General features: G+C 47.0%; 1 protein-coding gene across 3 annotated transcripts in view; it reads right to left on the bottom strand.

Annotated features, from left to right (window-relative positions):
• Positions 1-20,173, bottom strand: part of MGLL (monoglyceride lipase) — a 122,942-nt gene that overhangs the window by 7,888 nt on the left and 94,881 nt on the right. For all 3 annotated transcript variants that reach the window (XM_011376049.2, XM_011376051.2, XM_023520938.1), the window contains one exon: positions 11,103-11,192. In XM_011376049.2, the coding sequence (XP_011374351.1) occupies positions 11,103-11,192 (90 nt within the window). The remainder of the gene's footprint in view (positions 1-11,102; positions 11,193-20,173) is intronic.

Here is a 20,173-nt window from a genome sequence, read left to right as displayed (position 1 = left end):
CTGATTGCAGGGGATGTGTCCTTATGAGTGCACAAGGCCAGAGAGCTCACTAGACCACCTCCTTCCTGAAATGGTCTTCCACCTTGCCCTGCTGACCTGAAACATCCTGGCCACAGGAGGCCCCTTGGGGAGTCTGCTCTTGGGCTTAATTGCTCTGACAGCCAAAGTGGCTTTCTGTTCTTGGCTTCATTTTCCACTGATTACACAATGGCTGGTTCTGGGCCTGGGGAAGGAGCCAACAGATGTGTCGGGGAAAGGGCAAGACCCTGGTACGAGCCACGGCCAAGGTGGGAGGTGAGGGATAGAGGGAAAATGGGGTTTGGAGAGAAGAGGGAGGCCACACCTAGTGGGGAAACTGAGGCTCAGAGGGCCCAAACCCTCCCCTTAAGTAACCATTCTGGTACAATCATTGCAGCTTTTCTTTTTTTTGAGAACAAAGATATAAATTGACCAAAAGTCTTCTTTGCGGAGTGAGAATGTGTCCTGTTGCCCCCAGGAAAGAGGTGGACAGGGCTCTCTCTCCTTGACCAGGCCCCAGCCCAGACCATTGATCAACTAACAAGCCCATTCAAAACCAAAGTTGAAAATGTCAATGTTAAAAGATGACTTTCTGTACAATTCCATTTCTATGATGTTCTTGAAATGACGAAATTAGGAAAATGATGCATAGAAGCATGATTGTCAGGGGTGAGCAGGAGGAAGTGGGCATGCTATACAAGGGCAACATGAGAGATTTTTGTGGTGATGGGATGTTCTGTGGCTAGACTATACTGATATCAATTTCCTGGTTATGATATTGTCCTCTAGCTTTGTAAGATGTCAGCATTGGGGAGAACTGGGTAAAGGGCCCATGGGATCCCTCTGTATTATTTTTTCACAAATACATGTGAATCACAATTATCTGAAAACAAAAAGTTTACTTAAAAACATATAACAAAGATCCAGTCTTTGGCCCTATCTCTTGTAACCCCTCCACCCATTTTTTTTGGATCACAACTGTTCCTGCTAGCTGAGAACAGCATCTGCTGGGGACATGTCAGCTGGCGGCTGTGGGTCTGGGTGCAAGGGACCACATTTTTGCTGCAGATGACTGACCCCTGGGAATGCCTCTATTGGTTGGGACTGGAAATCTTTTTTTTGAGGGGAGGGTCAACTGATGATTTGAGGGAGACCAGAGAAGTGAGGAGCACCCAGCCATGATCTGGACAGGGCTTTTCTTTCCTAGACTCAGTGTGCTGCTTTGTGAAATGGGGCGATAGTGAAAGTGCCTCAGAGGATGCTAGGGAGATTCCATAAGACGATGTAGCCACAGTACCAAGCCCAGGGTCTGGACCTACAACGAGATTGATGATATGTGGGTTGCATCTGAATCTGACACTGAGAACAAAGGGAGGAGAGCCACTTCATGGCCTCTCTGAGGCCTCTCTGCCTCAGAGACGTCAAGCCACATGACCTTAGGTGAGGCCCTACTTCTGGGCTTCAGTTTTCCCACTAAGGGGACCTCGGAGGTTCCTCCTGGGTTTTAAGTTTCACAGGCTGTGAATGTTTTCCTGGCCTCCTGTACATGTTTTAGCGATACTCTAGTATCTTCTCTGTTTTCTGAGGTTCTGAGAGCTCTCAACAGTGTTGAATTTGACAGCCAGGAACATGCCAACTGGGACTTCTGACTTTTGAACACTGTCTCTCTGTGCAAAAGAAACTTTGCCTTAAAGCACAGTAAATGTGTCTGCAATCCACAGCTGAGAGTTTTCTTAAACTTGGTTGAGCAAAATCTAGGCACCACCCCTACAGTCAAATCTTCTGACCTATTTTTAAAAAATCTGTTCCAGGATGGAGTATAAACTTACATTTTTAATTAGAATAATATTTAAAATAATGAACACGTTGGCCTTTAATTCTGTGCCAGGTGTTGTGTCAAACACTTTACTCATTGAATCTTCACAAAAACCCAGTGTAGGAACCATTATTATTATCACCATTTTACACATGAGAAGAGAGGCTGAGAGAGGCTAGGTGACCCACCCAAGGTTATGCAGCAAGTAAAGGGCGGAGCTAGGATATGAACCTAGGCAGTCAGTCTCCACCATCACCAGTCGTAACCACTCACCATGCTCTGCTACCTGCCTAAGGAAGAGAAAGCAAAGGTGAGTCCCGTGTACTCACAGGATAGCCAGGAGCTGTGGAGGTGGCACTCCTCAGAAAAAAAAAGGGTGGATCCCAGGTGAGGACCATAAACATCTAGGCCTGACACATAGTGAAATGACTTGGTGGGTCTCACAGGTTGCCATCCTTCACAGACTGCTAAAGGGGATGGGGCACTCTTCTGGGCACAGACAGACATGTGCCCTCCTCACATGACATTGTTTCCTACTTCGCAGAGAAATATAGCTCAGTAGGCCTAATCTCCTGCAGTTTCCCCTCAAGTATCTACATGTTTCTACAGCTGTGTTCTCCTGACCCTCATTCTCTCCGGTGTCCTCCCTTTTCTTATGGAAGCCTCACCCTTCCACCTGTGCTTTGGAGCCCATTCCAGGATTCCTACCTCCTTCCTCCATTGTTTAGATCTTTCTTAATCCATCCATTTCATCACAGGGAAATCGGATAGCCTTCTCTGGCATAGTGGAAAGAGTACATAGCAACTCTACCCAAGTGATCTCTGTGAAACCTAGAAACCTATGGGAACTCTACAATGAATGGGCATGTCTTTGCAGAGACAATCTCTTCCATTCCCCACCTTTGTTTTGAATGGCAATTTGTTGTGGAAAGACTTGGATAATAGAAAATCTTCTCCTATGTACAGTGGTTTCTATTGCCATCTCAAGTGAGTTTTCCAGCCCCTTGCTCTTAGACTAATTAACATCTAGTCCTCTTTAGGACCTCAGCTCAGACTTCACCCCTTCAGGGAGGTCTTCATGACTCCCCAGGCTCTTGTGGCTAGCAGCCCTTCTCTGGCCCCACATTCACCCTGGTCTTCAAACAGGTGTTTGTGCTCCTGCCCGTCCCTGACTCAGAGTGTCAGGCCCCGGGGCAGGGCTCTGTGTATCCTGCTTTTGCTGTGTCCTGGCACAGGAGGCTCTCAGTAAATACTGGCTAAATGAATGAATGAGCTAACCTTTCTCTAGCCCAGCCTGAGAAGCAGCACCTTGGCACTAGGAGCCCTGCATAGACCAGATGGAAGCTGGAACCTCTGCACTGGGCTAACTGGCTGACAGTTGGAAAAGGAGCTATTCAGATTGGAATGATACCCATGGGCCTTAGAGGAAAAGGTCCCTCATTAATTCATTAGACAAAGAATGACTGGGCATGAAAGAGGACCCTCCCCCGATGAGCCGCCCAAAGGTAGGCTCTTTAGAGCTGCTTGATATTGTTTCCTTGTGGCTCGCTAGGTTATATTCTCATAAAATCATGCTTATGGAATATTCTAAATGCAAAAAATAATTTAGCAGAGAAATTGGCCTGAATACGGAACATACTGAGCACTGGAAACAGTCTTGCTTGGTGATACCAGTGCATGTTCCCTCTCTTCACGTGCCCCCTCCTCTTGGGTCTGACCAATTTTGCCCCCAGCTGGACACTCCCTGCACACCACACCTAGATTCTCCCTGGACACCCCTGTCCCTGACAGCACTGCCTTGCTTCCCACCCACTGCAGGGCCAAGTCCAAATTCTTCCCATAGTTTGTAAGACCACGTGGCAGGGGACGGCGGTGTGGGAGGAAGGCTCTAACTACCCTTCCACTTTCTTCCTTAACACTGCCCCTCACCCCTTGTATCTCTGGGCCCCCGTGTGGCTGTCCCCTCAGCCTCAGCTGCCTGTAGAGTTTCCCCTTTCTTCTGACACTTAACTCAGCCTGCTTCTTCTTCCAGGAAGCCCCCTGTCCTCCCCAGGTGCACTGTGTGTGCCATTATCTGCTCCCCCTCCTTTCAAGTGCTCATCTTCTGCACCTATGCACTGGGGGCTGCCCTTGACGTTCTCAGTTTCCAGAATGCCCTTTCCCCATACCCTTACTCTAGTCTGCTAGCAAATCTCTGTCTCCCATCAAGGCTCACTTCAAGTGTTTCCTCCCATTGACAGGTGCCCAGACACTGTTAATGAAACTGTCACCTGTCTCCCCAGGGCTCCTGTATCTTTGTAGATACCTCTTTAAAAACAGCTGTGATAACAACAGTTCCCATCTACCCTAGCGTCTATGCTGTGCCAGTCTCCAGCCTGGCCTCTCCCAGGAACCTGAGGATCAGTGACACGAAGTATGGTTTCCAAGGTCACAATGTGGCACAAAGAGACAGAGCTGGAGAGCCGGGTCCAGACTCAGGCCTTTTTGCTCTTCCTACCAAGCCATCTGCCTCTTTGTCTTCTGTAACAGAACCATTGGTGAGCTTTTCTCCCTCTCTGACTGTGACCCCAGGAGACAGATGACTTATCAGGTATCTCTGGCCTTCAGGGCCTGGCCTGAAGCGGGAGCTCCATGCAAGTTTGTTCACTTGACATGCTGCCCGCCGGATGGCAGAGGGGAGGTAAAGGCCCTGCCTGACTTGGCAGAAAGTCTCCCTAGCTCAGTCGAGCAAAGTAAGTCTTGTTTACCAGGAGGCCCAAGTTCCCTCTATGACTGCCGGAGTAGGCATCCAGTTTCAGTGGCGGAAATTCCTAAGCCAGATAATACCCATCACAAATAAGGACACTGCAGTTCCATGTTGGCTATAAAGAGGATTTATCAGGATTAGCTTACATGTTTGAAACGCCACTTAATCAAGGTCTTGTGCATTACTAAACATTTTTTCCCAAGAATTACTTTTTGCTATTAAAGCTTAAACTCCTGGATATCTTGGTAGGTCATGGCCCCAGACACGTGGGCACAGGCACTTTGCATACACCTACCACAGGGTACTGGGGCCTCTTTCTGGAGGGCTGAGGGTCTTCACAACCAGAAGTGAAGCAGAAAGTCAACCTTGCTTGCTCCTTTGAAATGGAGGTCCCTGAAGTGCAGCCCTGGACCCCGACATAGCTCCTGGGTGGTCACCGAGAGAAGAGGAAAGCAGCTTCCATGTTCTCTACCCAATCACACTAGCCATGACCACCTTTTCACAGGCCCAAGGATTGAATAAGTAATAAGATAAACAAGAGAGCATTACTGCGATCTCGCAGGACCACTTTCATAAATGCTAGTAACAAACAGCAAGTTCGTACAGTCTCAAGTCTTAAAAGTTGGTGACAACTAAGGAAATCAGGATGTGGACTAGATAGAGAATAATGATAGGGAATTATTGCTACTTTTCCGAAGTGTGATAATTGTATGGGGTTGTATGTGTGAATGTTCTTATTCTGGGTTCTTCCTCTTGGGCAACATATGCTGAATTATTTAAGAGTTAAGGATAATGGTGTCTGAAGCTTATTTTTAAAAGATTCAGCCGAAACAAAGTATTCACTCAATGACATTAGATTTGGCAATGACTTTTTTGAATATGACATCAAAAGCTTAGGCAACAACAACAAAAAAAATAGATAAACTGGATTACATTAAAATGAAACCTTATTGCACATCAAAGAACATTACCAAAAGATTGAAAAAACAACACATGGAATAGGAGAAAATATTTACAAATCACATATTTCATAAGGAGTCACTGTCCAGAATATATAAAGAACTCACACAATTCAACAACAACAAAAACAAACAACCTGATTTTAAAAATGGACAAAGTACTTGATAGACATTTCTCCAAAGAAGATATGTAAATGGCCAATAAGCATGTGAAAAGATGCTGAACGTCAGTAATCATTAGGAAAATGCAAATCAAAATGATCAGGCAATCCCACTTTTGAGTATAAACTCAAAGGAACTGAAAGCAGGGACTCAAAAAAATATTTGCACACCCACGTTCACGGCAGCATTATTCACAATAGCTGAGAGGTAGAAGCACCCTAGGTGTCCACTGACAGATAAATGAATAAATAAAATGTAGTCGATAAGTACCATTTACATATTATTCAGCCTTAAAAAGGAAGGAAATTCTGACACTTGCTACAACAGGAATGAACCTAGAGGATATTATGCTCGGTTGTATCAGATTCTCATGTGAATGGGGGTTCAATCTGATGGCGTCTTTGAGATAGCTTTGCTCAGGCTGTGTTCCTATGTGAGCCCAGCTGAGCGTGCAGTTTCCTTTTCCCTCGACCACGTGAAGGTATTTGAATGGGAATCTTAGCGTGGCTTGTGGGGCAAGGAGAATGCCTCATTTTGTCTTCAGTTTGGCTGACAGCTGAGATTACCTCTGACAATCTCTCTACAGAGTCACTGGCTTTTCTGCTGCTATTAAAGTTGCCGATTTCAGGGATCTGCCTCTTACGTGCCCAGAATTGCTTCTCCCAGAGTCAGCAGGAGGAGGGCTGGGAGCAGGAAACATCTGGGGTGGGGGTAGGAGGCAGGAACATCAACAGACTCTGTGTTGTAGGGCACGAGACCAAGGCAGACCCATTTGCCAGCTGCCCCCAGTGGAGCTATCTATGCCTACCAAGAAACATTCTAACGGCTTGTTATTTTTTAAGGCATTGGTAAATTATAGCTACCTCAAATAGACAAGTCTTCTGTGGGGAATGTAAGAATGACTGATGGAGAGTAACAAAATAAAATTGGCTAACCAAACCAGGAGTACTGGAAAGTTAATAACCGGTTCTCAGAGGGGAATGCTGTGGGAGGCTGTATCCTGGGGATAGAGGGGAGGCTAGGGCCTATATTTAGCTGTGGTTATAATTAGTCAAAAGCCTCCATGTGGCTAATCTTTCCAAGACATCACAGTAGCCTTCCAAGGACCATAGGTGGACTATAGGCAGAGGTGGCCTCCCGGCATGCGGATTGGAGATCTGCAGGAAACTGGGAGCAGGGGGCTTAATCATTGACACTGGCACATTTGAAACACTGGATGGGGTCTGGAGCGGCACCTGTCTGTAGAAATAAAATGAAGTGGAGTTGGCCACTCCTCACAGCTCTCACCATATGGCCTGCCAGTGTACTATAAACCAGCCAGGATGCTCCTGGCAGGGATCCCAATATATTTATAGAGAACAGAGACTTGGTTCTAGAAGACAAAGTGCCTTAACACATAAACAGTGCATGTTCCCAGTGGAAGATGGGCTCAGAATCACAGCTTCTCTTCCTCCCAGCTTCTACCCAGTTCACAGGCCAAAGGCTGGAGCTTGGAAAGAAAGCAGTGCATTCTATTTGTGAGTGACTACTGGTTAGCAATGGTGTGAGGGCAGGAGGAGACTCTAAGCTGCTCCCCTCCTCATCTCTTCCCCTGAGTCCTTGGTCAGAAAGCTAACAAGAACATTCAAGAGTGGGAGGGATTCGTCACATTCAGAGGGTAGAATGATTAGTACGTCAGTATTCCAGTGTTCTTTCTGGCCAGGGACTCTAAATGTGTAGATAGACAAAAAATACTTGAGTAGCAACTTATTTGTTCCCAGGATTTTAGCGGCAAGAGCACTTGGCTCAGAGCAGAGAGGTCTGGGCTCAAAACCCTATTTCGTAGGTGTGTCCTCTGGTAAGTGACTTGCCCTGTCTGGGCTCAAGGTTTCACAAATGCAAATACTGATAATAAGACTGCCTCCTCAGATCTCTGGGAGAAGAAAGGGCTAGTCTGACACAGAAGGAGGGCGCACCCATCCTGCATTGGATGGTGCTCAGACAACCCAAGGCATTTACTGCAACGCTCCTGGAGGCCACACCACCAGGAGAATCTCTGTCTGTGGGCTGACAGATGTGAAGTGATGCTAGTGAAGGGCGTCATGCTGTAACAGTCCTGGGTGGGTTGTGAGAACACTTGCCACAGCAAACCCCAAACAAACATCCTGCTTTTGATATTCGAATCGCAGAGCCAGCCTGTTTCCCCAGAGACAGACTTCCAAATCTTCAGGAGAGCCCCTCACACTCCCCAAGCCTTCGCTCTTCCTAGCAGGCTGGCTTTAGTAAGCTTGTTAGGCAAATGTTTCTTTTCTTTTTGAGGCTTTTTTAGCTGCAGGGCTCCATGGGAAATATCTTAGTTAAAGATGTGCCTTAAGACACCCAGATGAGATCTGGGAGCTGCCTTTTCTGAGCATATTTCCCTCTGGACGTTGCTATTTTTAAAGCTCAGCAGAAGGGTCAAAGGGAGACTCAGAGTGGGGATGGGGAGGGGCAACTGCTCTCTTCTGGGGAATGGTAAGGCTTGTTTCTATTCATTCCAGTGGGAGTTCAGCCTTGGGGCTGACCAGCCACCTCCCTCCTTGCAGTCTTCCCAGCAGGGACATTTATTAGTGTTTCTAAAGAATCACCCCATTTACCTGACCAGTCAGAAACCTGATACATGAGGGCGTGCCACCCAGGATTCAGGAAGAGCCTGTGTGCTGTATATTCACACCAGACTCTTCCATGTGTTTAAGGCTTTCAATGGAATTTTCCACTATTTCAAAAATGAGATAAAACTCTGAGAGTTGCTATTTTTAAACAAAGAGGGCTGGGAATAATTTTATTATTTTTCTTCTTTGCCCAAGTACTTTCAGGTGTTGAGATAAATGACTATGATTTGCACCTGGATGTTTCCTCTCAGCGATCTCAAGGAGGCCCCTCTCCCTCCCCCTCCATTCCCCCCGCCCATACTCATTGTAGTCCTGGCATAGCTGCTGCAAAAATAATTGGTTTTACTAAAGATTGCACTTTGAAGCTGGAGCCGTTATGGGGAATGCCAGCGGGTGGAGGAACCCCTGCCCGACACTGACTCCTCTCACAAAGTGAGTCCTGCACACAAAGCAATGGCCCCCAGCCATGAGCTGCAGGGACCAGTAATTATAAAACAGGAAAAAGAGTTTAATGATCATAAAGACTAGCTGGAAGGAGGCACCCAAGCATGGGCTTTTGAATCAAATGGGTTCAAATCCCAGCTCTGTCTCTGACTGATTGTGCAAACTTGGACAAATCATTTAACCTCTGAGCCTCAGTTTCCTCATCTGTGAAATGGGATTAATGTCTGTCTCATTCATGTCGGGATTAAATCAAACAGCATATGCTTGGTTTTGGTCTTTCTGGGTCCTAAAGTTGTGCCTTTTCACCGTCTAGATCTGCCCTTTGGAATTACATTTTTTTTTTCTTTACTTAAATATTCTTTGACCCTAGTGGGTCAAATTTGGCCCCAAGATGTGGATTTGAGAGGCATTGTGGGTTTTAAAAATTAGATTAAATTAAAATTAAAATCGAATGTCAATGACTTGAGTAGATCAGGTACCCTCTGTCTCCTCACAGGCCCCATGGCTCGCTAAAGCCTCTCACCAGCCCTGATTCATAAACAGCTGCTGGCCCTGGAGGCTTGGGAGTTTTGACCCCTGATCAAGAATGTCTCCTTACATGTTAGGGATGATTCACATTTAGTTGCCCACTCTCTAAGTGACTCAGAGGGCCAGGAGGTCAAGTTTTATAATGAAGCTAGAGTCTAGCTGCTCAAGTTCCAAGAAAACCCGGGAAAGTCACAGCACTCCATTCCTTTTTACAGGGTCCTTGGGAAGCCACCAATTTCATGACTTCAAATTCCTAAGGCAAGATTGGAAACTGAGCCAGAAGAGTTGTAAAATGACTTACTTAAACCTGAAGATAATTCCAGTGTCTTCCAGGAGTCCAGAGTCGCTGCCTGTCCTTTAGCCATAAGTCTATAGGAGTTTGCTGTCCTCACAGACAAAGCAAAGCTGGGGACCACACCTACCTAAACTCTCTGGTTGGTCCCACTAGTGGGTGACCCAGGCAAGTTCTCTCATCTTACAGAGCCTCAGTTTCCTCTTTTGGGGCTGCCATGCATGAGTAAGCACACAGCACCCACCTGGAACAGATCATTAAGGCTTAATTAAAGGCAGGTATAGGTGCTGGCCTTTCATTAAATGGGAGGTGAGTTGGCTCACTGAACAGCATCTTAATAGACCAACCCCAATCTCTGGGGTTTGGGACTCTGCTCAGACTCAGTGTCTCAGGTACATTGTTGACCCTTTGTCCATGCTGACCTTGGTGCCTGGTCCAAGAAATGGTGACATTGACTTATGGCACGACCTCCCAGCTTATTCCCCTAAAACTACCTTGCCTCTTCTTTCTAAGCTTTTCTCAGCAGGTTTTGCTTATACAGAAGGCAGTACCACTCCGCTCAGGAGGCTGCAACATACTCATGGCAGGGCAGTGGCTCCTGGGAGATGGGATTTGTGGGATATCTCATGATCCACTCTCATTTTACCCCTGAACACTCACCTGCTGCCCTACGTGTGGTCAAACCAAACTATTTGCTGTTCTGCAAATGTGCTGTCCTCTCTCTACACCAGGACTCTTTACCCATGCTATTCCCTCCACCCGAACCCTCTTCCTCTGATCTCCCTTCAGCCCAGCACCGCCCCTACAGCTCATGGACACAGGACATTTGGCCTGGCCTGAATCCATTCTTCTGTCCTCAGCTACTGTATCCCAATTCCACACTCCACCCCCTCTTGGTCCATGAGGCTGGATGGGGTTGACACTGCTCCCTTTTCTGGACAAATAACCCAGGCTTGGACAATCAGCTAATAAGAATTGGCCCTGGGACTTTTCTTGGAAAGAGGTGCTGTCTTTCCATTGGGGTTACTCATGTAAAGCTGCCGGTGGCTATCTCTGCCCCCCCCCCCCCTTGAGGAAAGTTTGGTTGGGAATGAAGCCAAACCTGTGGATGTGAGATCTGGGGAGAATGAATGGTGAATGAGGCATTCGAGACCCTGGATCCACCCATGCCTGAAACCTTTAGTTATATTCACCAATAAATTCTACTTTTTGCTTAAAACACTTTAAGTTTCTGTCACTTACAGCCGAAAGATATTTGGCCGATATACACACAACTTCATCTGGTTAGCTCCTTTCCACCTTTAGGGCACAACTCAGGCATCATGACCACGCATCCCTTCTCTCCCAGTCCTGAAGCCAGACGGCATCTCACACATGTTTGTACAGGGCCTCAGTGAAAGGACAGCAAAATGCCACAGACAGCCAAAACTTAGATTTCCCACTGGGACTGCTGCTTTCACTCCCTCATCAGTCCCAGCTACCCGCTGGTTTTCAGAAATACTCTCACCTCTGTCTTATTCCGAGAGAGCACACTGGCGTCGATTGGGCCCAGGGACATGTTTGGCAGGACAAGGTTGAGAACTTTTGCAGCAAGGACCTAGCCAGGGAGGAAAAACAAGGGTATGAGTACAGTGGGATCCATGCCCAGCTCCACCCACAGGACAGTTTACAGTAAATTATGGAAAGTGACACCCAAACTGAACATCAGCCAGGTTTGTTTCCTAAGGCTGAGCACCTCGGGACTCTCCCTGCTCTGACTCAGACAGCCTTGAGCTAGTCTGGCCCAGCTCCTCATGGGGAGCCAGTGAGAAGCAGCCGCCAGGACTGACGGAGGGAATGCCACATCTATTTTTTGCCTGCTCCAGATTCTGTGCAGTCACCATCCCCACAATCACTCATCGGCCATAGTTTTGAATTATTTGTACGTACAGCCTAGCTAAGCTCTTGTGCACAAGCCACTTCTCAGGGGATCCTGAAAAAGGACAGCAGGAACAGAATCACCTAGGTCACCTGAGAATGAAGCTGAACAGCCCAGAAGGCCCCAGAGGAACCTGCTCTGATCAGAAAGAATCTGTCGATTGTCATGGTTTCTCTTGGAGGGGAACAGAAATAGTCACCCAGCTTTATTAGAAGATGTGTGGCAGAGGGAGCAAGATCAGACTCGATTCCTGGCTGTGATGTCTCATGCTTGTGGACACAAGAGCTGACTATTATTGAGCCTCTGCTTCTTTAGCTGCCAAGGGGAACTGCTGTGTACAAAAGCACTGGACAATAGGCGCTTAATAAATGCTCCTTGAACTGGAACCTGATTCAGGTACAGATCTCCCTGCCCCACCCCACTCTCTCTCCTGCTAGATCTGGTGTCTATCCAGCAAAAGCGTGAACCTGGATTTCACAATTGTGCCTGCAGAGGGGGACTGTTCTCATTTCTGTACGGTGCACAGACACTTGGGGATAAAAGATGCTATTTCAAAAGTGAGCTGTGAAATGCTGCAATTAGAATCACATTGAGGGTGGCAGTGAATTCTCATTGCACGTTGAGGGTGCGTGTCATAGAACTAAGAAGTAAGGTCTCCTCAGTACCCTTGTCGGGGTGGGGACACTGATAGCTACTGTAACAATCTTTTGGTGCATCCGGCACAGTTGTAAGTACCCGGTCTTTTAATCTTGACACCAAATGCTATGAAGTAAGGGTTTACCCTGATTTAACACACAAGAAAACAGAGGCTTAGTGCCATACTGTGCAGTCAACTGGAAAGGGAGCAAGGGTCTGGGTAAGGCCACTCTTTCCCTTTATGCCAGTGGCCTTCATTATTCTCTCTCTTTCCTGCCATATAAATGCAAAAGGCCTAACCTTTCCTGTGGATGACCAAAAACAGCAGGCATTGATATTCTCCATGGTGACACAATTGCTGTACTACCCAATCTCTCTTCACACTCAGAGTTATAAAACGTGCTATTCCTTGAGCAAGTTTGATGTAACCTCACATCGCCAGGGATCAGGCAGGGCTTTGCTCCTAAAGAACACACATGCAAATACCTATTCTGACCTTCACATGGTCAACTCTCCATTTTCAGTGCAGGATGGCAGTGCCCTGCTTTTAAGACTACCATAGCTCATTGCACCCCCAGCCTGGTGTCCAGGCATGCAAAACCCCATGCATGCTGACTTGCTGCTGTCAATGTGTCAGGCGCTATTGCCAAGCTCTGAGCTGACCTGTGATGACAGTCTAGTATAGAAATATAAGAAAATCCAACTTGGAATACTAGGTTAGCACTTGAATCAGTCCACACAGTCTGAAGCCTCACAGATGGATACGATCTATTGGGCAGGCTCAAGAGGCAAGGTGGGGTTGTGGGCCAGTTTCATGGACAAGAACAGGACTGGAAAGGCTCAGAATTCTGGGAGCTCTATGAAAGAAAAGGACTTGAGTGTTTCCAAACACAAATCAAATGTCTGTGACCTCCAGGAACTGGGGGCTCCTCTGGGAACCTAAATTCAGGAGTTAGTATATATGTTTTCAAAGGTTAAACATTTTTAATAAAGAGAAAACACAGCAGATAAAAAGTGCACTGCAGGCTCACAGAGAGGAGTGGGCACCAGCCCTGTGGCCTTCACTGGGCTCCAACGGTGGACTTTTAGGGACTTATCTACTCCAGCAATGGTGGCCCAAGGGCAATACTATTAGGAAAAAACTTAATGTATATCTCAAAGTTTATAGAGCTGACTCTTAGACATTCTGCTTTTCTCGATGACTCTTGCCCACAGCTCCTTGAGTGGACACAGGGGCTGAGAGTTGATTCTACTGCCATGCCCAGGAATCACGAGGTGATTGTGTGTGATTGAACCTTGTACAAATGTCAGTCTCCAGACGATGCTGCAGTTTGGCCTGTCTGCCTGCTTGATCTGGCATGGCCTTCTCAAGGACACGGCTGTTTTTCTGCAAGCCAACTTCCTACCCATTCCCAGGAGAGATGGCCGACTGCCAGGAAAAGGCCCAGGGACATAGAGCCTCAGCACTTACCCTGAAACAGAAGCAAGGAGAGAGACCACGCAGCACTGCTCCATTTCCCCCAAACCCACCAGCAGATTTCTCATTTGCCAACAATTTATGTTTTGTTGCCTGTCACCTAATTCTACATGGACCTAGGCACATAGGTGGTGGCCATTTGTGAAGAGGTAGACCTACCTTCGTCTTTGAATCTATGTTCCTGCTGCTAGCAGTCCTTAAATTCAAAAGTTATACCCCAAAGTGCTAAGGTCTCTATTCCAGGAGAAGATGCTGACAGTTTAGGCTCAACAAGGATCAGAAAAGGCTGTGTCGTGGCTGGTACTGTCCTTGCACTGGTTTCATAGGGAGTGAGGGAGACTAGAAAGCCAGAAGGACTCTGCCTCCAGGAGAGAATTACAGAAAACATCTTGTTCTGTCCTTTCTCTGAGCCAGTGGTCTTTTCTCCCTTTTAACAGGGGAACTTTCTTAAGCTAAAGAAAGCTTTTTAGGAAAAGAGCTTTATAGGAAAAATAAAAGAGGAGGGGGCATTTCTGGAGGAGTAATTGCTTTGCAGAAAATGAAGCGTTTGGTTCCTGGAGGATCAGGTGACCACCTGTCTCCTCCTTCCAATTACAAGAAACCAAGTCCTGAGGATTACCCCTCCCACAGCTGCCAATGGCCTACTGCCCAAAGCACAAACAGGAGGAGACATGGGCAAGGACACATCATGCTTAGGACTGGAGGTGGCAGGTGGCAGAGCCAGAGGATGTGTGCAACTGCATGCTTCTCACCACAAGGACTCTCAGGGTGGCAGCTGTTCTCACTCCTCTAAGCGAGCTGATGTTGGTGGGTTCAGGATGGGTGAATGCCCCTAAATGACTGCACAACTCCAGTGGCTGAGTGTAGTGGAAGATACTGGTGTCCTAGTAATGAGAACTGGTTGTTCAATCACAAATATAGATGAGGGGTAAGTGTGCATATATTGCAGCCTGTTCTCCATTCTGCATGGTTAGGTCCTGCCACTAAACTCTGCAGGATGTCACCCCGAGAATAGAAAAGTCTCAATCTATAGATGATTATGAAGCCCTGGGTGTGAGTTAACACCTGGGAGAATTCGTGGAGAGGCATGAGGCAGATACACCCCTCACCCCAGAAAGACAGTCCTTGGTTTTGAACATTTTGTTCCTTCCATCCAGTTAGCACATTGGCAGGGGGCACAGCACAGCCATCTGGCAGCCTGTCCTTTACTGATATTCTATGGCCTCCCTGCTCTAAGAGTGGCCCTCAGACCAGCAGCATGAGCAGTTCTGCCTATCAGATCAGGATCTACATTTTCACAGGACACCTGGAGCATTTGTGTGTGCCCTGAAGTCTGAGGGGCCTGTGTGTTTCAGAGAAGCATCACAATGCCTCTTCCCAGGCCCCACCCTGAAAGATTGACTAAGTTGGGGCATCGGTTTTTTTAAAAAGCTCCCTAGGTGATTCCAGTGTGCAGCCAGAGTAGAGAAAGGGTTCCTGACCCACACTGGTTGGAGGGCAGGGGCACAGATGTCTCCGAAGGGCAGGCCGCCCTTCTGAAGAAGCTACAATAAGAGATGTTTGCACAGTCCTGACCCTCAATTCTTTTTCTAAACCTGCATAGTGAGTTCCAAACCACATTTCTAACAGGACTTAATTGGGTAGAGGCAACTTTTGATGACAATAGTGTCGCAGCTTGAAAAAAAATGGTGCTTAGCTTCTTCTCCACAAAAGATCCAAGAAAGATTCAGGGGCAGGGTACTTTGCATAGTTGCAAAAGCAATCCCCTCTCCCTGCTGTTCTTTTAGGGTTTGTTTATTTCATTTGCCTAATGTCTCATGAAGGGAGAAAGGGTGAGCTGGGTGCAGAAGAACTAAACAGAAGCAGTGAATTGATTGTGGCAATGAAGGAAGACAGAAGGGCCGAGAAAGGGGTCTTGAGGTCGAGTAGTAAGGAAAGAGTGGGAGGTGGAAAGAGACTGGTAGACCCCCCACGCAGAAGAATCAGTTTTGTCCAGGTTGCCTGAGTTGCTGCTGCTGCTTCTGGTCATAATCTCCCTCGGCTTCAGCTGTCAGCTGCAAGAGCCCCATACTTATTTCCAAGAGAAGTCAGAGGAAGCCACAGAACAGGTGTGGGGGTGGGGAGTATTCTATAAAGAACGTAGAATACAAGGTATTACCATTCTTGATGCCTTTTCAACCAAACTCTCCTGATAATCCTGCGGGAGTGTGGAAAGAACCCCAGCCGAAGATCCAGCTCAAAAGAGGGGTGACCCCAAATGGGCCCCCCTAGAGGTGAGATTCCCACCATCATCATGACCCCAATAGGCTAAGTCAGGTTTGTGCAATTACAGAGCTCTCAGTGCCACCGACTCAATAGGGACTCCAGGTCTTGTTGCCTGAGAATAATTTGGGGGCCAAGACCCACAACAAATGGACATACAGTCACTGGACCCCGGACCCAGAAAGGGAGGCAATGAAATGGAAGAATCAGACTCGGAGACCGGGAGCCAGGCAAATTTGCATCTCCAATTCTGCATCCCCAAGAAAGTCTATGATCCTCAGTGTCTTTACCTCTAAAATGGGGATAATAAAAAGAACCTCAAAGCATTGCTGGGAAGGTTACTCGAGACTTGATTCCCACAGAGCTTTTCCTAACTGCCTTCCTGGCTTTTGGCCCTAGGAGAAGCTCAAGAAATATGCATTGGTTGACTGAAGGAGTAAGCACATACCAACGTTATTCAGAGTGCGACTTCAGAAAGAGTACTTGGTGTGCAGCTTTGCAACAAATGTCACATCACAGCTAGAACTCCAAATTATTTCACTCATGAAAGAGAACAACTCCCCAGAAACAAAGTCCACCTCCTGATGACCAAGAGACTAGAATGTATCCTGTGTCCTTGACATGCCCTGTGGCATTCCTAGATGAACTGCGGGCTCATCACTTTAAATACTAGAGACTTGCACAAATGCCTTTATTGATCTGAAAGGTTTTAATAGCCCCTAAGATCATTTTAAAGCTTCTGCCTATGAAAGACTTGACACGGGGGAGGTAATTATAATAGCTGTCTTCTAACATGGTTCCAACAGGTTGACCCGTGCAAAAGGAGGCTAGAACTCCATGCCTTCCGTGGGGGTGGCTTCAGAACAAGGGTCAGAGGACAGGCCAGACTGTCTCAGGAGGGAAAGTGCATCCTCCAGCAGACAAAAAATAGAAAGAACTGTGTGCCCTTTTTGGTAAGCCCCTGGGAAGGACGGAAGGACATTTGCTGGCTTCTGGGGCTCCTCAAAGATGTATTGAAGAGGTGACTCATTCCTCAAGTCCTAAGTGTCTAGAAGTCTGAACCCCCAGCTATTAGGGAGCGGGTGTCTACAGGATAGAGGTAACAATGCCCTGCTGTGCATTGCTGCTGCCAAATTCATGACCACTGCTAAGTCTGGGACTCTAGGGTCTAACTGTGCCTAAAGTTGGAAAGCGTGGCAGTCCTCCATATCCCCGCCCGTTTCCCCTCCACTCCCTAGTGCTCCGGGGTCCTTCTGGATTCTGATGACTAAAAACAGATGAGTGACATTCAGATAGGAAGTAGGCTAAAGTCAAGATAACCTGGGCGGGTTTCAGGGTGAAAGGGAGTATCCTTCCTGGAGCAAGATAATTGGCCTCATTTCCTTGTCTGTAAATTGAGAATAGTTTTCCCTCCTTACAGGGCGGTGACGGAGAGGAAGTCACCCAATGAGTGCTAGGTTCAAGGAGTGCTAGGTTCATAGTAGCCACTCACTTCTCCTTACTTGGCTAAGTGCCCTGGTTGGCTGGAAGTGGAAGCATTTAGAAGCATGGGCTGGCTTCTACATTTGACCCTGGACACAAGAGGATGACGTCTAGGCAACAGGTGGAGAAGGTCATTTGGAAGACTAGCAGGGAAAGGAGGAGCTTGGCAGCCTGCGGCATGCTCCTAGGTGTCCTCTTGGGACAGGTCAGGGTGAGGAGACCCTAGACTAGCTCAGAATTTGACACCTCCTACCTGGGCAACCAAGGGTTTCCCCTCTGTCCCTGGTATTACTCCAGCCCTACCTTCCCCAGAGCATAATCCCCGTGAAATGGCCTCATAAATAGCTGAGACTTGGTCTGATGCACTAGATTTTTGTTTTTAAATTTCTTCTGCTGTCATTTCCCTTGTGCAACCACATTCTTAGCAAAGTGTTTGAAGGCCAGAAGCCTCTGTCTTTGTCTCTCCTCCAGGCTAAATATACCCCAGCTTGTTGAAAACAGAGCATGCAGGTTAAGAACCAGCTGTATGCAGGACTGGGCGGAGGTCTAGTGTTCTCACATTTCAGAGTAGGGGGTGTGGGCAAAAAAAGAGGTTCTATGGAAAGTAACCTCACAGTGCGATCTTAACCAGGCAAGTCACGGTGGGTAGTCATGCCCCACGCATACAATTTCATTACCAAAAGGCTTCTTTTTGCTTTAAGCAAGCCCTGTCCATCATATTTCTGTGCATCCAGGATAACACACCTTTGCAATTCCCCTTTCAGACTCCTCCTTCTAAGGCAAAACCACCTAAAGGGCAAATAAATTTAACTATCCTGTAACCTGATCCCGGCCTTCCTTTCCCCCACCGCCATGTAATCTTCCTTAAGTTGTTCCCTCCTTAATTTCAAATACATAAAAATAACTGCAAAATTGATATTTTCCAGAGCATTGGAGATCTTGCTCCCCAGCATGTGTTGTCAGTTTGGCTTAAATGCATAAAATTTTTCTACAGGTTTCGCTGTTTCTTATGTCGACAGGGGAACTTCCATGTACTCCTCTGTACTGAAAAGCTTGGAATCTCACACTGCCTGCTTTAATGATTTCAGGAATCTCTATAGCAGGAATTACTGGCCATGAAATAAACCTTTGAAAAGTCCAGAGCTGAGCTCTGAAAGAGAAGTCATGAGGCTCTGCATTCTGTGGCCCCGACAGCGAGACTGACCAGGGAGAGGGCTCCTCCTGTGCCTCAACTTTCTCAGCAAGAGGTGGTCTATAAGACTGTCCATCTTTGGGGTCCATATGAGCAAACCAGTTAACAACCTGAAGGTCGGTCAGCAGGGCCTCACCTAACTAGAGCCCATCTTGTAGCGGGCCCCTTGTTCGTCTGAGAGAAGCACTAAGAAGGACTGCTCTCCGAAGCAGCCAAATTCAACTCAAAACTCACAAAAACTTACCAGCCAACCAAGGGAACAAAACAATGAAACAAAAAGTACAAGGAGCATATTCCCTCTGTGTAAAGCACAGGAACAAATGGAGTGTGTGTGAATGTCCATCCACAGAAGATGACCCACCCCCTCTGTAATTCTGGCTGCTCATCTTACCTGGATTGTACAAATGTATTATTCTAAAAAAATTTAAATTAAATCTTAAACAAAGATTTAGTAAGACTCTTTCTGGAAGGTTGTCAGACAGGACCAGATGTGTGGAGGGTGATCAAGACATCTGGGGCAAGCAGACGACTGAATCATAGGCTCCGTCAGTCAGAACTGCACAAGAGCCAGGGGCAGCAACAGAACCCAGAGCAGGGAGGACGTGCCCTCACGTCTGAGGGCAACGAGAAATCTAATTCATCTTGGCTGATAAGAAGAGACCTGCATCTCCCCAGGGACAGCTGGCTCCTGATTGGAGAAGGTGATCCATTAGCACAGGGCTCTGAAAAGTCACAATGGTATGGCCTTGCCCAGAAGTTCTGCATCTACCAGTGGCTCTGAGAGAAAACCTTGCCAGTTCCATCTCCAAGCTCGGCTGCCATGACCATCCTCATGTGCTTCAAGAAGCCTCACAGTCCCTGGCTTTTATATAAGAAAATTTTCCAGTGCAGAAAACATCTACCTTCTTCTATGGGGAAACACCTTAGAGGGGGAATGGACAGCCCCGGATTCAAATCCATCACACAAGTTTCATGATCCTGGCGAGTCACTCATCCAGTCTAAGATTCATGTTCCATCCATAAAACACAGGTCGTGACCTCTTCCTAGGTTAGTTGACGGGAGTTAAGTGAGATAATGCACATTAAAGCACAGCACCTGCCTGGCGCTCACTGAGCCCATTAAATCTTTATGACTCAAAGCACATGGACAGCAGATGTCTCGATCCCCTCTCCTCTGTGACCCTGTTCTTGCTTATTCTATCTGGATAAGAACCCTTAACTGATTTAGCTCACATTAGGCAATCACAGTCAGGATAGGAGCTCTTTAGAAGGTCGTGCCCCCTCTTGCACATTTAAATGGCCAAGAAGTAGCCATCTTGCATCTGTGCATTACCTGTGATTCTGTGGATGACCTCGTTTATTTCCATGGCTGACTCATGGTAGCCCTTGCCTACACTGTTGTCCCACACGACACTGAAATTTTCTAACGATAATTGATTTCAACAAGGCAGTGGTGATTTCCTTAAAATGGAATAAAATTCAAAGGAGCTAGCTGTCTTTCTCCCTGGAATTAAGTAAATTGTTCTCTGCTTGAACTATCAGATAGTTCCAGGTTTCTCTTTTGCTCAGCTTGTCCTCATTTCAAACTGGTGAAATTTTTTGTGTGTAATG

Source organism: Pteropus vampyrus, unplaced genomic scaffold, assembly GCF_000151845.1.
Source record: "Pteropus vampyrus isolate Shadow unplaced genomic scaffold, Pvam_2.0 Scaffold285, whole genome shotgun sequence".
In the NCBI taxonomy this organism is placed as follows: Eukaryota; Metazoa; Chordata; class Mammalia; order Chiroptera; family Pteropodidae; genus Pteropus; species Pteropus vampyrus.
Note: the sequence above shows the minus strand (reverse complement) of the source record. Positions and strands in the feature narration are given on the sequence as shown.